This window comes from Amblyraja radiata, chromosome 13 (assembly GCF_010909765.2).
Source record: "Amblyraja radiata isolate CabotCenter1 chromosome 13, sAmbRad1.1.pri, whole genome shotgun sequence".
NCBI lineage: Eukaryota > Metazoa > Chordata > Chondrichthyes > Rajiformes > Rajidae > Amblyraja > Amblyraja radiata.
The window spans coordinates 13,794,202-13,812,766 of record NC_045968.1 but is presented as its reverse complement, the minus strand read 5'-3'; the positions used below and the strand labels follow the sequence as shown (position 1 = coordinate 13,812,766).

The 18,565-nt window shown below is 39.0% G+C and overlaps 1 protein-coding gene across 4 annotated transcripts in view; it reads right to left on the bottom strand.

The window, feature by feature from the left end:
- The window catches only part of naaladl2 (N-acetylated alpha-linked acidic dipeptidase like 2), a 663,050-nt gene that overhangs the window by 148,207 nt on the left and 496,278 nt on the right, over positions 1-18,565 (bottom strand). For all 4 annotated transcript variants that reach the window (XM_033031269.1, XM_033031267.1, XM_033031271.1 and 1 more), the window contains one exon: positions 13,476-13,672. In XM_033031269.1, the coding sequence (XP_032887160.1) occupies positions 13,476-13,672 (197 nt within the window). The remainder of the gene's footprint in view (positions 1-13,475; positions 13,673-18,565) is intronic.

Below are 18,565 nucleotides of genomic sequence, written 5' to 3'. Positions count from 1 at the left end.
CAGAGATGGACCATATGAAGGTGAGAGCAGGGTGAGAACTGACAGCAAAAGCAATTATATTTGATCATGCTGTATGTGTGCGCGAGGCAGCATCAATATATCAGAAAACAAGTTTAAGAGTCTTTGACTGGAAATCCCAACTGTTCCTCTTTCCACAGATGCTGTCAGACCTGCTGAGTGTTTCCACCATTTCCTGTTTTTATTTGCGATTACCAGCGTCTGCAGTCTTTTAAAATGTTCATAGATCCAAATTAAATTGTATCTCCTGGTTGATTTCTTAACATACAGTTCTGGAATACCAGAGTGTATTCGTCCTCTACATTTTTACTATTAAAATTCTTTGCCCGTTCTATGAAGATTGAAGACCCCTACATAATATGCTATACTGTCTTCATGAGAACCACATGCTGAATTACCCCCATTATTTGCGTGGTTTGAGACAATTTCCACCGATGTACTTAACTCCACCTAAACTGATTTGACTTGTTTTTCCAAGCTAAGTTCCTTACACTCTACAGTTTTTTTATCCTATCCTTTAGTATCATGGCTACTTGCTTCCTTTTCCAATTTGACTATTTTCTTGAAAATATTACATGAATTTCCATGCTTTGACTTATCTCTGTTGTACAAAATTATTTTCATTAACTGCATTGAGAAACTGCAGGAATCTCCATTGAAAGTGTCTGGATAATATCATGCATGCTGCAAAATCTTCTCTCTTCAAGCTCATTCAACCAAAATATGTTTTTCACTTTTCTTCACTGCTGGATGTTAAGAGGTGATCCTGCTTTATCATGTTTTAAATCTTTGAGATGCTCCCTTTAACGGAACTCACTGAATAAACAGGCAGGGGTTGAAATTCCAATGTTCAGTCAAATACAAACTGGTAATGACCTGTCAGCCTATGTACAGGGTCCAGTCACACCAACATGGGACGGTTGCAGCCCTTATTAAAGAGCGTATCTTTGTTCTTCTTAGCCAATTTGACAAATATCTTGAGGTAATTTTACTACCGACAATATTGAATTCTAAAAGTCTACAGAAAAAACAATTTTTCAGGGTTTATTATATATGACAGGAAGGATACGCATCCTCCAGTGCTTCTACGCAGCGGCGGTGGAAAGCATCTTGTCCGGGAACATAACCATCTGGTTTGGGAATTGCTCTGCCAAGGACAAGAAGGCTCTGTAGAGAGTAGTGCGTTCAGCCGAACGCACTATGGGAACTTCACTTTCCCCCCTGCAGGAACTATACATCAGGAGGTGCAACTACAGAGCCAACAATATCATGAGAGACCCCTTCCACCCCTGCAACGGACTGTTCCAGCTGCTACGGTCAGGCAAACGCCTCCGTTGCCATACGGTGAGAACGGAGAGGTTGAGAAGGAGTTTCTTCCCAGAGGCCATTCGGACTGTAAACGCCTATCTTACCAGGGACTAACTCTACTGAATGTTTTTCCTTCCATTATTTATTATGTAAAAGAATATGTGTGTTATGATTGTGTTTATAGTTTGTTTGGTTGTTTGTCTTTTGCACAAAAGTCCGCGAGCATTGCCACTTTCATTTCACTGCACATCTCGTATGTGTATGTGACAAATAAACTTGACTTGACTTGACTTGACACTTGGAAATCTGCAAAGGGCAGTGAATGCTCTGAGGGATAAACCTCAATCATGCAGAATTCAAAAGAAACTGACTGCTGGATAAGTCATGAGCTTAATTAATTCTCTTCAAACCTGAATGAAGTTATACATTTTTCCTGTAAGATAGAACTGCAGATGCTGGTTTAAATCGAAGTTAGACACAAAATGCTGGAGCAACCCGCGGGTGAGGCAGCATCTCTGGAGAGAAGGAATGGGCGATGTTTAGAGTCGATACCTCGACCCGAAACATCGCCTATTCCTTCTCTCCAGAGATGCTGCTTTAGCTCGCTGAGTTGCTCCAGCATTTTGTGTCTCCCTATAATTTTTTCAGCAGAAATAAATGTAAAACAATTTTTTGACTCCATGGATCATCCATATGCATAAATATTCACTTTCATGAGAATTGTGCATGGGAACATTAAAGGGGCTATTTGGCTATCATGTTCACTTTCTCTGATGTGTAAAACTTATTCCACCCACTGAATCGCTTGAGAAAAGATTCAGCACAAAAGCACTGAGATAATCAAATAAAGCTCCATGACCTTCGGTGTCCCATGCTCAATGCTGGTAATCTGTGGTCTATTAATAAGATTTTGTTTTGCCATTCTCTCAGTCAAATATTCAATAATGTTCCTTTCTGTAATTTAAAATTGTGCATTGCTGTTTAAAAGTTAATTCCTGTTAAATGAGTTTGGATGCGAAGCCTGACCTTTTTGCCCATCCGTTGTTATCTAACGAAGGTAGGGCCACTTTATTTTATTAATTTAACAGCTGTCAGAAAATACACAATTGTTCATCAACTACTATTGACAGCCTATCTCCCATTACACTGCCCCTCTTTACCCTTCTTTCCCTCCCCCTCCACCTCTAGCCCTCCATCTTGCTTCACATTTCACTCCTTTGCTCCTTAACTTGCGCCCTTTTGTCTCTTTTTCATCTCTTGCCTTTGTTCACCCATCTGCCTATCAAAATCCACCTCACCTATATCCACTAATGCTTGCCAGGATTTGACAATAGACAATAGGTACAGGAGTAGGCCATTCGGCCCTTCGAGCCAGCACCTCCATTCAATGTGATCATGGCTGATCGTCCCCAATCAGTACCCCGTTCCTGCCTTCTCCCCATATCACCTGACTCTGCTATCTTTAAGAGCCCTATCTAGCTCTCTCTTGAAAGCATCCGGAGTATTTGTCCTGCCCCCACCTTTTTTCCAATGTTCACAACCCTACTACAATCACTTGAAGGATCCTGACCCGAAACATCACCTACCCATGTCTTCCAGAGATGCTGCCTGACTTGCTGAGTTACTCCAGCACGTTGTGTCTTAATTTGACAGCCTAATTCATGGGCTCACCATTTAATAACATGTTTAATAACAAACATGTGTCCAACTAGAATCATTTACCAATTATGCCAATAATGGAACAAAACCCGCTTATACTTCAACACTATCCTTTTAAAATTGCCTATGAAAAGTTTAAATACCTTGGAATCTATGTGACCAAGAAATATACTTCTTTATTCAAATCAAATTTTCCTCCTTTACTAATTTACACAGAAATATCCAATATTGGAAAACACTTCCCATCTCTTTAGTTGGTAGAATTAATGCTATAAAGATGATTTTTCTCCCACAATTATTATACTTATTCCAATCAATTCCGATATATCTCCCAAAATAATTGATTCAACTGTTACAAATTTTATCTGGGACTATAAGAGCCACAGAATAAATTAAAAGAATGTATGCAAGTCCAAAGTTAATGGAGGATTAGCTTTACCAAACTTTCTATTATATTACTGGGCAGTTAATATTAAAAATATTACCTTCTGGCTGGATGACATTGATCGACAGCTAGACTGGCTAAAGATGGAGAGGGAGGACTGCTTACCATTTGAAATAGGCTCGATTCTTCTAGCTCTGATTCATTTGAATAAAAAAACATACGGAGGAAATCCGATTATACATAGTGCTATACGTATGTGGAAACAATTAAAACCCACTCTAAAATTGGGTAATTTATCGCCTTTTCTCCCGATTGTAAATAACCCTTCTTTTAAACTGTCTGTTTTAGATAGAGGATTTGTTCAATGGAAAACCCGTGGAATTAAAACGGTGGGAGACCTTTACCAAAAAGGCATTTTTCTCTCATTTCAGGAACTACAGCAGAAATACGAGTTACACGATAATAATTTAAAAAAATATCTGCAACTCAGAGACTATGTAAAACTACATACGCAAGGCTATAGATTTAGGGGTCCAGAAACCCTTGATGAATGTTTGACTAGACATCCCAATACAAATAAATTAATATCTTATATTTATAATATCCTCTTAGATACTGAGGTTCCGTCTTCAGAATCATATAGACGAGCATGGGAAGACGAGTTGGCTCAACTCATAATAAAAGACACATGGGATGAAAGCTTACAATATATAAATCACTGTTCGTTAAATGCTAGGCACTCCTTGATACAATTCAAAATACTATAGACTATATTATTCGAAGGCAAAATTAAATAGGATTTTCCCAAATATTTCCCCACTCTGTGATAGATGTCCATTTCAAGAAGCCAACTTAACGCATACCTTGGTAACGTATAAAAATCCATTTTTGTGTGGACATTTTAAAAATTATTTCTGAAGTTATCAATATCCAACTGGACCCAGAGCCAAAATTAATAATATTAGGATTATCAGAACATACCACAAACTTTACGATAGGTCAGAGACAATTTCTTGATTACAGTCTAATAACTGCGAAAAAATTAATACTAAAATTTTGGAAAAACCAGCAACCCCCACAATTAAAATGTGGATTACGGAAATGACCGAGACCTTGCATTTGGAAAAAATAAGATTTGTCTTAATTGACAAACCAGAATTTTTTGTTAGAATATGGTCTCCATTTATTGATTTAAAAAAAAAAGTAAATTGGTTTAACACAAAATCAGGGTTGAAACCTGAGTTTGGGATTGGATGTTATATTGGATATATTGGATAGTTATACTCAACATTTCCTGGATCTATCTCCATAATCTTGTTATTGGTAGTTTCTTTTTGCGTCTCCTTTTTTCTCTCTCTCTATTACTTTCTCTCATCTTTTTCCCCCTTTATCTTTATTCTTTAAAAAAAACTGAAGCTATGTAAGAAATCTGTAATTAAATTGTTGCTTTCTATTAATTGTATACATGCTTCTAATAAAAATATATATTTTTTAAATAGAATCATTTACCAATGTTTTATTATTCAGAATTCAACTTTAAAACATCTTCTTACATTTACACCAGCCAAACCCCTCATCACTTGAAAAAAAATCAAATATATAGTAAAAAAGCACAGGTTTTAATTAGTGAATTTTACTGAGTAACAGGCTGATTGCTGGCCAATCGGAACAAACTTGATGCCAACTTCATATTTGACACAAAGAAGAAGGGTCTCGACCTGAAACGTCACCCCTTCCTTCTCGCCAGAGATGCTGCCTGTCCTGCTGAGTTACTCCAGCTCTTTGTGTCTACTTTCATATTTGACAAGCTCTTTTCTGTTAGGATTGAACATTGATAGGATATTAACCAATGACTAGTGGGTGCTGTTTTAAATAAGCAAATCAAATATTTACGGGATACCAGGAGATACAAAGAACTGCAGATGCTGGTTTAATACAATAAAGGGTATAAAGTGCTGCACGTCAGGTAGCATCTGTGGAGAACATGGATAGGTGACGTTTCACGGAGTGCTGTAGTAACTCAGCGGGTCAGGCAACATCTCTGAAGAACATGGATAGATGACGTTTCACAGAGTGCTGGAATAACTCAACGGGTCAGGCAGCACCTCTAGAGAACATGGATAGATGACGTTTCAGGTCGGGACCCTTCTTCAGGCTGTTTGCAGTGGTGGGGATTGGTGGGGTACTACTGGCGGCCAATGGGGTTCTCTATAATCGATGATTTTAATCTGAACCATGAATGGGCTTGCAGTGGTGACAGGAATATGGAATAATTTCTGTTTTTCAGGTGAATCAAAAGAAGCAGACGTGTTTTGGACCCCTTAATGAATCGTGTACTTTTATATCAGAGAAGTAATATCATCTGATATTATTTTATGGTCATACAGAAACTGATGGCATCAAAGGTCAGCAGACGTTGCTAAATTGGAAGATGAGCCTATTAAAGCCTTGTAAGTAGGTTAACATGCATCACTGAGAACCCGTGGACTGTGACAAAGAATATCTTATTAAAAGAAAGAACGAGTCTCCATCTCAGAGATGGGCTTGAGCACTTTATATCAACTTTAAGTAGGGTTTTACTCAAAATACAGCTTCTGAAGAATGCTATGTGGATTGCTGTAGGTGAACGTGCATGGTGAAGTTTGAGAGAGCTTGTTAGGTTAATTTGCGGGAGCAGGGTGCCATTGGATTCAAGGCCAATGTAACCACACTGTAAGACTACGCAGAAGACATACAGGTAAGTAAGTTCTTCCATTAGATGGTATGCCATTGACGTGTGTTAGAAGATAAACCAGATATAGCTGCCACAGGAGCTGCACTTGAGAGATTTTATTTTCAATACTGAGTTGCAACGACCCATATCGAAATGGAAGAAAAAAAGTTACGATTTAATATCATCTTGACTTAACTGAAGGGATTGGCTGCAATTTGTACATCCAGAGAACGGAGGAACTCGTTGATCCATGACAGAATTGCATGCAGAATTCTGAATGTAGATTTGAGGAGAGCAGACACAGACCTGGCTAAGTGTGTCAAATATTGCAGCGCCTCAGAGCTGTCAAAAGCCGGAGTTGAAGAGTCTGATGATGGACAACATAGTTATATCCATGTGGACGTACAGAGACTCAGCAGGAGTTGAGAAATATTGGGCAAACAACACAAACAGTGGAAGGAGAGATGTTCACCTCTGTAAGGAATGTGCCAAATGTAATAACGTCAATCTTTTTTTATTCCAGCGCAGACACAAGACGACTGGTGGCAAAACGTGTTTCAGACAGGGAACAAAGGTTCAGTTCACAATGCCAGGAGAGTTGACCACAGTTGCTATGACACGTTTGAGTGAGAACAGAAGATGATGAAAGTGATAGCAATGAGTCCAGGCAGAGAGGATCTGGAAGACAATAGACAATAGACAATAGGTGCAGGAGTAGGCCATTCGGCCCTTCGAGCCAGCACCGCCATTCATGGCTGATCATAAGTAGACAGAGAATGACGAGGCCAACTCTTTACTCCCGTACATGTAAAGGGCAGAGAGGTAACATGCTGCACCATTCTTCGGTCGCAAGCTAGTGCTAAGAATGTACACCCTCACACCACAATGCTATTGGCAAAAGCAAACAGAATTAAAACAGAACAGGAAGAAATACTTGGTAGTTAGTTGCAAATGAAGAGCACAGTATGCCATTCCTTGGTAGCCAAGCAAATAACACTGATAATATTACAAAGAAGAGGTACAACAGATTTAAGTCCTTGCACTCAAAAAGGTGTGAGATGAACTTGCAGATGCGTTTGGAACTGAAAAGCTGAAGAAAAAGTACTATTGAGCAGTGACCTACTCTAGCTTCTAAGTCATGGCTACTTGGCTGAAAACTTTCAATATGAGCGCGGCATTAACTGTTACATTAACATGTTGCTTGCCGCTCGTTCATGATGTGACTTTACAAAGGAATTTTTGTAACTTTAACAAAGACCACGTACAATAACAACAGAAAAAATGAAATTAAAGATACATGCAAGAAAACATGTTATTATCAATAGATGTACTTCAGTGTAGTTCAATGTGGTGCATAGTATGGGGACCCTTGCTTAGAGCCCCCCTTTACCATCCCACCTATTCCCTCACCCATACTCCCTTTAACCCCTAATACTCAAAATCTTCTTTGTCCCGGAACCACTTTTCTTAGTTTCCTCTTCTTTGCTTTGTGACCTCCTCAGACAGACACAAAATACTGGAGTAACTCAGCGGGACAGGTAGCATCTCTGGCGAGAAGGATTGTGTAACGTTTTGGTTCGAGACCCTTCTTCAGACTTCTTCTCGACCCTAAATGTCGCCCATTCCTTCTCTCCAGAGATGCTGCCTATCCATCTGAATTAATCCAGCATTTAGTGTTTATCTTCGGTGTAAATCAGCATCTGCAGTTCCTTCCTTCACATTTGTGACCCCCTTCTTCCCGTCCCCTCCCTTCCCTTCACCCTTGCACCCCCTCCACTGATTGCTCATGTTTCTGCCAGTCTCTGGGCTGCACCTCCAGGTCAGACTCCCCACTTGAAGAGTTTCGGCAATGGCTGGATCAGACTCTTGAGGGACTTGCCAACAGAAAGTGCGCAGAGGCTTATATTGTTTTTGGAGACGTGGAGGGTGAAGCAGAGGCTTTAATGGACCGTGACAGAAAGGCGAGGGTCTGAAGGAACAGATTTCAAGAGTTTCAGCTTTGGTGTAAGATGGTGTAACAACTAAAGGTCAAACCGAATGAGGTTTTCACTGGACGGGCCATGTGATCACTGATTGCCAGAGAGGGCTCAAAGCAGACCAGTCAAGGTGAGCACAGTGAAGCGACTGCCAAGTCCAACAGATAGAACTGAGTTTCAGAGGATTTGTGAACTACTTAAGAAATCCCTCTCCGATTTGCATGAGAAATGTGAACCATGGAGATAACTGACAAGGAAAGATATTAAGTGTCGTTGGAAGGACATTCAACAGAAAACAAACCAATAAATCAAAGTACTATTCGCAGCAGATGACAGGAAAATGCCAACACTTCAAGCAGAGTGCTGAGATTGGGATCAAAAACGGCCAACGAGTTGTGCATGCAAAGCAGAGTTCTACCAGATGCTGTGTCACCCCACACTGAATTTGTAAAGGAGGACTCTCCATTTTGAGAACTGGACTTGAGTTGAGTGCTCCATGAACTACCCAAGAGAGGCAGATACCTGCTACATGGCAGAGACAGGTCACAACCTTCTTGAATGACTGTGATGAAGAAACTTCTGCAAGCATGAAAGGGACAATACGCCCAAATACAGTTACAGATATACAATTCAGAAAATGTTACCTCCCAGCCAGTAAGATGTACAGACACACTGGACTGTGTGTATCTCCCTCCGCACAGAATTTGAGCAAGTGAATATATTGAAGGATCTGCCTGTAGCAGAGCCAATGATGAGATACTCCAGTTGATACAATGCTGCAAGGGTTGATATGATTGTCAAAGAATCAGCAGGGGCTCCCACTAAGTTCTGTCCGTACTTGAACATTCAAAGATAAATTCAGGATTTTTAATGGATTGCTTCACCAAATCTACGAGTGAGAAATATGAGTCCATAACACTCATCAAACCTGGGAGGAAATAATGAATGCAGAACGCAGAAAGGTATTACTTGAAAATGTAGATCTATGGAGGCTTGTGTGTAAAAAGTGAGGTCTCGAATAAAACCTGAGTTTGCTCAGGAACTCATGTTTGCACGCATGTTTGAACATAGAGCATCTCAGATAAAGTTGTACCCAACATTGTCACACATTTGATGCAGATGACATGGTAACGTTTGTGAAAAAACAGAGGATGCTGTAAAAACAGCCGAGTTACTTCTCACAGATATATACTTCAGTTTCTCGTCCTCCGGGAACACTTCAGTCTAGCCCTGAGCCTGATGAACCAGAAATATACTTCAAGGTTGGTCAAGTCTAACTTTCCAATTGAAGGGAAAGGAAGCTCCCTTTCACACCAACAATAAAGGTAGTGGAAAGTTACAATGATAAATAGGGATCACAATCCAAATCCCACGAGTTGAAGAGTGAGGAACAGGCATAATCTATTGAAGTAATTCAGGAAACCAACGTCTTGAACCGGAACGTCACCTATTCCTTCGCCCCAGCATTTTTGTCTACTTTCAGGAAACCAAAGGAAAGCTAACAAAGGCTGCACCATAATATCTGCTGCAGAACAAGAACACCACATCTCAACTAGGTCAAAATGCAAAAAAAAGTGACAATCAGGGCTGGGAGAGTTGTTCACTGTTAAAAATAACTTGGGAAATTTGTGCCGATGTGGATCAATTAATATGCTATAGGATTGGAAATATGTGTTTAACTTTTCTGCTGAAAGTACAGCAGATTAAGATAAAAAGATGTTAGATTGCATTGGTAATAACCCATGAAAATGTATTTGGGTTCATTAGAACAATTAGATAGCCAGAGCCATCTCTTGCCCCTCTTTTTGCCCTCTTGATGTCCTTCTTAAATATATTCCTACATTCTGTATTCCCCATTCCAGGGATTCACTTGATCCCAGATGCTTGCACCGACCATGTCTCCTTTTTTTCCGATGAAACTACTACAGTTTTGACCAAAAACACAACGGCTGGGTATTTACTAGAATGGATTTAATTTCCATTGCAAAGTTATAAAACTCATTATGAACATAATCTTGCAGCAGGCAGGAATATATCCTTAAAATCCAACAGCTGTGGCTTGTTGTCAAGAATGAAGTGAGGCTGTACAATCATTTTTGATTTAAATAGGTAACCTATGTCTCTCGGCTTCTAAACTGCTAAGATCTAATAGGGTCATCGCTGAAAAGAATATAGTCATTAAAAACTATTTCTTTAAAAAAAGAAGCCTTTGCACCATCTCTTTCAATCTTTATCATCAATCTTTGATCTTTGAAAGCCTTCCATATAACTTCTTAGTTCAAAACCATCAACGTTCCCTTCAGACATGCATATTTATGGTAATCGGAGGAGAGAATATGCATAAAAGCAAGAAAATATGAATGAATATGATGTCGGAAGACAATGCTCCTTCCAATTTTTTGCACCGTGTGTTCATGTGAATCTCCACTCTTGATCTCAGGATACAGCAAAGGATGGCAAAAGAGCCATAGACATAGACATAAAAAATAGGTGCAGGAGTAGGCCATTCGGCCCTTTTGAGCCTGCACTGCCATTCAATATGATCATGGCTGATCATCCAACTTTAATTTAAAAGCAGATCAAAATTGAAACTGCAAAAGCAACTATTAACTTATTTTTCAGGCAGCGACAAATCCCATGTCTCACTTGCTCATCTCACCCTAATACATTTTTGTTTTCAAATTTACGCAACATCCTGAACAGGATAATCAGCTTGCACTTCATTGTAATGTTAATTAAAGGTGGCACTGACACTGAATCTGAATTAACGAATGAAATATTTCCAACTTGTCATTAATGCAAATTGATGCTCTCAAACAGTAAAAGAAAGACATTATTTACAACACAATAATATAAATTGTATATTTAAAAACAAAAGGCAGCAGAAAGTAATTACATGGCCATAATCCAATCAAAGGAACAGAAGGCACCATAAACCTCAAGTGCAGAACTCAAGGAGTTTAATGAAACTCATCAGGATTCTGTAATTAGATCACAGCCACAAATTTAGTCTCCCTATCTATTATTATTTGGAATACATGCTGGACATTTTTGCTCCCTATAGTTAGGTGTTGATGTTTTTACGTCCTTCAGTGGCTGAAAGTTAAAATCATATTTCATACCAGTTTTTTTTCTCCCCTCTTTGATGCCTTTTTTGTATCATCTTGTGATGAAATGGCATGTGATGGAGCTTTCTCTTATTTGTGGTGACTATGCCTTTGCATTTTTAGTACATTCTTGCACTTTATGTGTGCGACTCAATTTTGATGTACACATAATCACTGGTGTGACAAACAGAATGAGGACCCCTTTCCCATGTGCCACATATTAAGGACACATTTGCATTTAATAAAGTACATGATCTGTTCTATGTTTGAGAAGGAACTGCAGATAGTGGAAAAATCGAAGGTAGACAAAAATGCTGGAGAAACTAAGCGGTTGAGGCAGCATCTATGGAGTGAATGAAATAGGCGTAGTTTTGGGTCGAGACCCTTCTTCAGATCTGTTCTATTGTAACTTCATAGTTGCTGAGGGGAATGCATTGTGAAATTTGCTGTCAACTGGTGAAGAGCAGTTGTGCTTCCTCACTCACTAGTGAGCAAGCACACGAGGTGCCTTTGCCCTCATGCTGATTGCATTCTGCCTCAAAGCCACAATCTGATTTCTACCAAAGGATTACACTTGAGATGGTGTAAGCAAGGGTCAGATAAACTACTGACATGTCTCCTTCTCTTACCCAATATAAGCCCAAGTCTGAAGAAGGGTCTCGACCCGAAACGGCATCCATTCCTTCTATCCAGAGATGCTGCCTGTCCCGCTGAGTTACTCCAGCATTTTATGATTATCTCTCACTGATGTCAGAAAATGTGGCGTTTTGGAGGTAATACAATCTTGGGGTTATGTAGAAGCACAAATGGAAGGTAGAAATAATAAGCCATTGAAAATGTGGTGAAATAGCAAAAACGAAGGAATGAATGCAGGGTCATTCACATGCCAGGCAGAAGATCGCCTTGCGATGCACGTGTGAATTGGAGAATAGTGGCCACAACGAGCTAAATGGATCGTGTGCACTTAAATTCATCATGCACACATGGAGGGAATTAAAATACAGGCGCATGGAAAAACTGCTGTAGAATGTAATTAATTGGACAGTTTTAGAAATAAGCTGGTGCAGGAGTGAAGGGTGATATAAACAACTTTGCTGTATCATTCCATGATTCTCTCTGAGCATAATTGAATTGAATTGAATAAAATTTATAGCCAAGTATGTATACATGCAAGGAATTTGCCCTTGGTGCTTTGCTCGCAAGGATAACAACACAATATACAGTAGACAAGTAAAAATAAAACATTATAATTTAAACATGTGAAGAATAAAATAAAATACCAGAGCAAATGGAGGCCGCATTCCTAATTAATTCCTAATTGAAAAAAAACTCGTCATATTTTGACCCCATTTTTGTTTCCTCTAGTGTTCGTATTTCCCCCAGAATGTAATAGTCTTCCTCATTGTTGTGTTTCAATATTCTTCCATTTTCTATTATCCAGTGTCTCCGTTCTTCCATTCCCCTTGCAGTGACCAGTTTCCTCCAATTCCTGACTTACCTACTCTCCTCTATGAATTTTCCCAATGCTCCATTATTTGGTCCACATTGCGTTGGAATGTGTTTTCCTACTTATACCAGGCTCATATTTTCCTCATTTACCAAGTGTGCCCCCCAACACCACCTGTTTAAAATGTCAAGGAAGGAAATGCAGATACTGGTTTAAATCGAAGATAGACCTTTACTTTAATCCATTTTTAAAAATCTCCTTCCTCTTCTCTTTGTTGTTTACCAAATCACAGCAGTTTTCATCACGTTATATGGGAATGCATGCATTAGATAAGAACCAAAGTTTCATCACAAGCTCTCAACGACAGCATAAAATATCCATTTTCTTCAGAAGACGCATGAAAATATTGTAGAGAAAATCAAAACAGGACATTTCTGTGAAGGTGTATGGTCATTCATTTATCTATTTGTTGTGCTGCACCCAAATTGGGAGTGTTTTATACTAAAATCAGGTATCTGAAGCATTACTATTTTTCAGCTTTGACATTATTCATCTTGACACAGCAGAATAATTAAAAATCAAAATGCATCAATTTAAAGTTAATAGAATCTCAAATTATATTTTCTTCAACAAATAGCTGTTGGTGTGCAACAATTGGGTTATTTTATGTAAAATGTTAATTCAGAAGATTTACTTGCAGTGCAAGGAATTTAAAGGATACGCTGTTAAAGTGAAGACGCATATGAATGAACATGGTTCAAAGTCTGCCATCATATCACAGATAAAACTTATGTGCATATATTTTGAACTAACAAACAAGGTTCTTCACAGAAACATTTTTGAAGTAAATCACAGCCCGTACCTCTGCCCACTCGTATGAGCCAATGTTGCCAAACGTAGTTCCTCCCCAGCAACAGAATAAAATGCTGCGGTTTGGCCGCCAATGTCTCTTCTGAACCTGGGACATTATCGCTTTGATTATCTCTGTAATGATGGAAGTACTGCTGGTCCAGGGTTCTTCCTTGTTGCCATGGTGACTACCAACAACAACATACTTATCTGGAAACAAAAATATATATTTTGTTCGTTGGACTTTTTCACAAAGAAGCCACAGAAATTAAAGCAAGAACTACATTCAGTAATTTAGGTATTTAACAAATGAATCTATGTTTAATTTCTGCAGAAGTGAATGGTCTATGGATGCACAGCAATAAAGCTCCAAGTAATAAGATTGCTGCCTGCAATAGTTCAGGTTTTCTCTCTGTACTTTTGTCTTTAATTGTAGCAAAAAGACATTTCATTGATTCACTTGTTCATTCAAACATGTGCCATTTCCTGAATAAAGATAAAAACTGACTTTTATTGTATCACATCCTGGAAATCACACCATATGTCTGTCATGGTCCCTCTATTCATTTGGAAAGTTAAAGAAGAACACTATTAGAATGATGTTCACTTTGAATTGATGTCCAAACGATGCCCAATGTGGTCCAATTTTGGAGAGAAAAGCAAGATAGGGTAAATAAATTAAGGGTAAAAATTGCTCCTCTTGTATTTCCGCTCATTCAATGTGGTCCAGCTATTTGCCTATGGGAACCACTACTGGGGTGAAAGCTCTCATTCAAGGGAGGGGGAAAATCCATTCAGTTATTAAAACTGGCAGATATTGTACATTTATGATTGCAAGTGCACACAAGGAGACTTGTATAACTCAGCCAAATTAAATCGGTGTTGTTGATTCACTAACAGCATAACTACCACTGATGTCAATCTTCAAATGTTACATTTCATAATCTACACAGTGACAATGCTTTTTGATCACGTTTTGGTTGATAATAGCCTCATCTAAATATCTACAATCTGAAGAATCAGAGAAGAACCGCAAGTTCAAACAGTTAGTGAAGGTACATGGCTGAGGAGCCAGTGGTACAAGCTACCATCCAAGAGAATTTTGATTAAATGGCTCAGAGTTAGAATTATGCAGTCTGCATGCAGTCATGATTCCACAAGACCATATAAGAAGTCCTATGATTGCAATGTCTGTTGCAGCTCATGTTGGCTTCGGAGAGTGTTGGATATGATTTTATTATGCAAGTACCACACTTGATCAAAAGTGGAATGAGCACCCTGATCTCATTTGTCATGAAATTCATCCCCAGTCGTGAGTGCCAAATATGCTTTGCACATGGCCGAGTCATAGTCATATACAACATATAAACAACATATAAACAAGCCCTTCAGCCGTCTTGGTCATGCTGACCAAGTTGGCATACTGGGCTAGTATGTACTTAGTACTACTTTAACTGTATGTGGCTATCAGCCTTCTTCATCGTTCATCGTTCCTATCCATCTACCTGTCCAAATATCTTTTTAAATTATTGCGCAGTATTCTATCTCTGAAATTCGGTTCTATTAACTTTAATTAATATGAATGATGGAGGCACATTAGAAAGTGCTGCTTCTACTCTGCAGCACATTTAGCACTGTTGATAGGGGATGGATGTTGTCTTCGCTTCATTACACTAAGGTAGTATATTAACCCAAGGTTTCTTTCTGGATTTAAGTTGTTCTGTTTCTTCAATGACAACAGTGTCCAAATTGCTCAAAGTCCAAGGTGGCATGCCAGGCTATGGAAATTTGTAACTACATCATACCTCTGTGATGGATAAGGTAATTAAACTCCAGGGTCAGACGGGTCTGCAGTGTTCTGGAACACAAGTGATGATTGATGATGGTCGGTGGGGTTTAATAACAGAATACAATTATGTAGAGCCCTGGTGCGGCCTCATGTGGAATGTTGTCGACAGATCTGATCTCCCTTCTTGGGGAAGGATATACCTGCCATTGAGGGACTGCAGTGAAAATTCACCAGTTTCATTCCAGAGATGGCCATACAATGAGAGATAAAGGAGACTGGCCCTATACTTCCTTGCAGAATGAAATCTTTTAAAAACATATTAGAGGATTCTTATGGACATTGCTGGTACTGTACACGGTTATTATTCCTCTGGACAAGTCAACTGGAACTAAGGGGTCAGTGTCCCAAAATAAGGCTCAGCTATTCAGGATTGATATTTGGTGAAATTCTTCACAAGGAGGGTGGTGAATCTGTGGAATTCTCCAGCCAATGGGCTGTGGTTGCTCAGTCTCTCAGTATATACTGGACTTAGTTCAATACATTTTTAACAACTAAAAGATTAAAAGAAAATGGGATGTGTAAGCTACTCTCCACAAACCTGTTCCAAACCTGTGAAGTAAAACGTTGCTGCTGCATTCATCAGGGGACCATTAAGAATGGCCCAATCCATTACAATCCAAACTGGAGAATAGTGAAAAGGTTTGGGGAAGTCAAAAGGAGTAGCACTCACAACAGAATATTCAACTCCAATCCCTTTTACAGCCACAGCATTTAAGGGGTGTTCCTGTTATGTCTCTGGTCAATAGTGACCCCCAAAATATTGATAGCGTGAATGCTGGTGATGCCGAGAGTAATGCTGGTGGATGTCAAGTGGAGGTGACTAGACTTTTTTCTTGCTGGAGACGTGTATGTCCTGGCAACTGCATGGTCTGAATGTTATTTGGCATTAACCAGCCCACGGTGGAACATTGTCCTTTACTTTCTGTCAGTCTGCACAGGTTGATCACACGAGGAGCAGAGGAAGTGAACATTGTGCAATCATCGGTCAATTTCCCCACTTCGGACATTATAATGCAGGGATGTCACTGGTGAAACAGCTATTGAGTTGAGACACTTCCCCGAGGATCATCATGGAGCTGCAGCAATCACAACTCATTGTTTGAAAAGATAGTCAAGCATGCGGAAACTGTCGCTCACAAATCCGTTAGGAATTTCTTTGAAGTGGTAACCTAGAGGATTGATAAGATCAGGGCAATGGACATTATCTATACGGAATCTATTCAGAAATGTCTTTGACAGGGTCTTGTATGGTAGGCTTGCCTGGAAGGTTAGATCGCATGGGAGAGCTAGTTAATTGGATACATAATTGGTTTGAAGATATGAAGCAGAGGGTAATGATGGAAGGTTGTTTCTCCCACTGGCAGCCTGTGTCCAGGGATCGTCACGGGCCCATTATGGTCATTCAACTAAATGGCTGGATTAGTAGCCAACATCCATTAGAAGCTCAGGGACCCACAGCTACCTTGACTATACATCCTCCCACCCTGATTCCTGGAAGGACTCCATTCTATTTTTTTGGTCATTTTTCACTTCTGGCTTTGCTGCTCTGGTGATGCCACTTTCCACACAATTGTCATGGCAGGACAGTACAGTCAGAATGCAGAAGTGCAGTCAGAAATGCAGTGCAGTCAGAAATGCAGACAGTGCAGAAATGCAGAGCAGTCAGAAATGCAGACAGTGCAGAAATCCAAGCACATATACACAGTTAATCTAAGGTGATGTAAAATATCTTGCAAAAATCTCCTAATTATTCAAAACGCATTTGGAGACATCAGAAAATAAAATCTAAATTGCTTTAGCAGTTTGAAACATAATGATTTTCAAAATACTTCTGCACAGCTGTCTGACATTTACTTATCTAAAACATAAACTCTTTCTTGATGGCAACTGGAAATGAAAATGCAGTTAGGAAGTGAACTGTTCTAAATCCTAAAATGATGTTAGGTTGTGAACAATGTGAACATCTGTAAATTCACGGCATTCTGTCATGGAAGCCCACACATCCCACACTTACGGCTGAAGCCTTCAGTGTTCTTGCCAACTACTCTTCCTACTTGCAAGGAAATATGTCATTCCTAGATTCATTGTGCTTGCTGGTCTGGCTGTAATCTACGGCAAGCAATAACAGTACTTGTGGATCCAAGCTATCAATTTACAATTATCCAGTAAAGCAGAGTAATTGGACAAAAGCACTCATCAATGGTTTTTCTGCTTATCAACTGTAACTGCTTCTGAGTGGTAATCTATTGGCTATTATTCACTTTGACATGTCTTCAAGACATTAAAGGTGCTATTTAAATGCACATATTTTCATCTACCCTCATATATTACATATATTACATGTGTTTTGTGTTTATCAATATCTCTATCAGGTTGGAAGGGGGTGGTAGTGGTGATGCATCTCGATGCAACTAATCGTATAGATCATAAGGTCGTGTGGACTGCAGAAGAAGCAAATAAATCCAGAGAAACTGAGCATAGAAGTCCATTCTCCATCAATACAGCTGCACATTATAATTATTTCTGCAATTCAGCTCCATGGACTTCAGCTGCTCTTATAACGCACACTTAGCACAAATGATTGAGGACAAATTTCTATCTTAGTGACTAATAATGCTCAAGACAATAACAATCAAGCTTATCACCATTGCATAATCCAACTCAATTTTCCACAAAATACAGAGCATTATTGTTTTACTGCCAGTGCTTTGACCTTCATCCTAAAAAAATCTCATTAGCATGCTGCTTAACACACTAAACTGTGCAGCCCATTTAAAACACACCAAATGATGCTGAATGCTAAGTAGTTTCATCCCGACAGTGCGAACATTTTATTAGCTCAAGCAATGTACTGTACTAAGAATAAAACAAGGCCCCTGCAGACCTATTACCTTCACAACAGCAATTTTAAGTCTTTCAAATTTCTCTTTGGTGCAGCATATCAAGTCATCTTCAAGAAAATGTGCCGTCTTAAGCATTACATCTAAAACAATCCATTGCCACCGAAAATCACTAATGTTAACAATGTCTAAATTAAACTGTATAATAATGTCATTAGTTTTATAGCTATTATTCAAATGTGTATGCATGCTATATTACAAATTAGTGTGCACTAATTACATTTAAAACAAACTTTATTTTAATGAAAGTCAAATACAAAGTAAGATCATAAAACTTCAGTGCTGATACTCCAGGTATTGACAATATATTATAATTAGGAGTACTAAATTAACAAGATGGCTAGTTTCAAATTG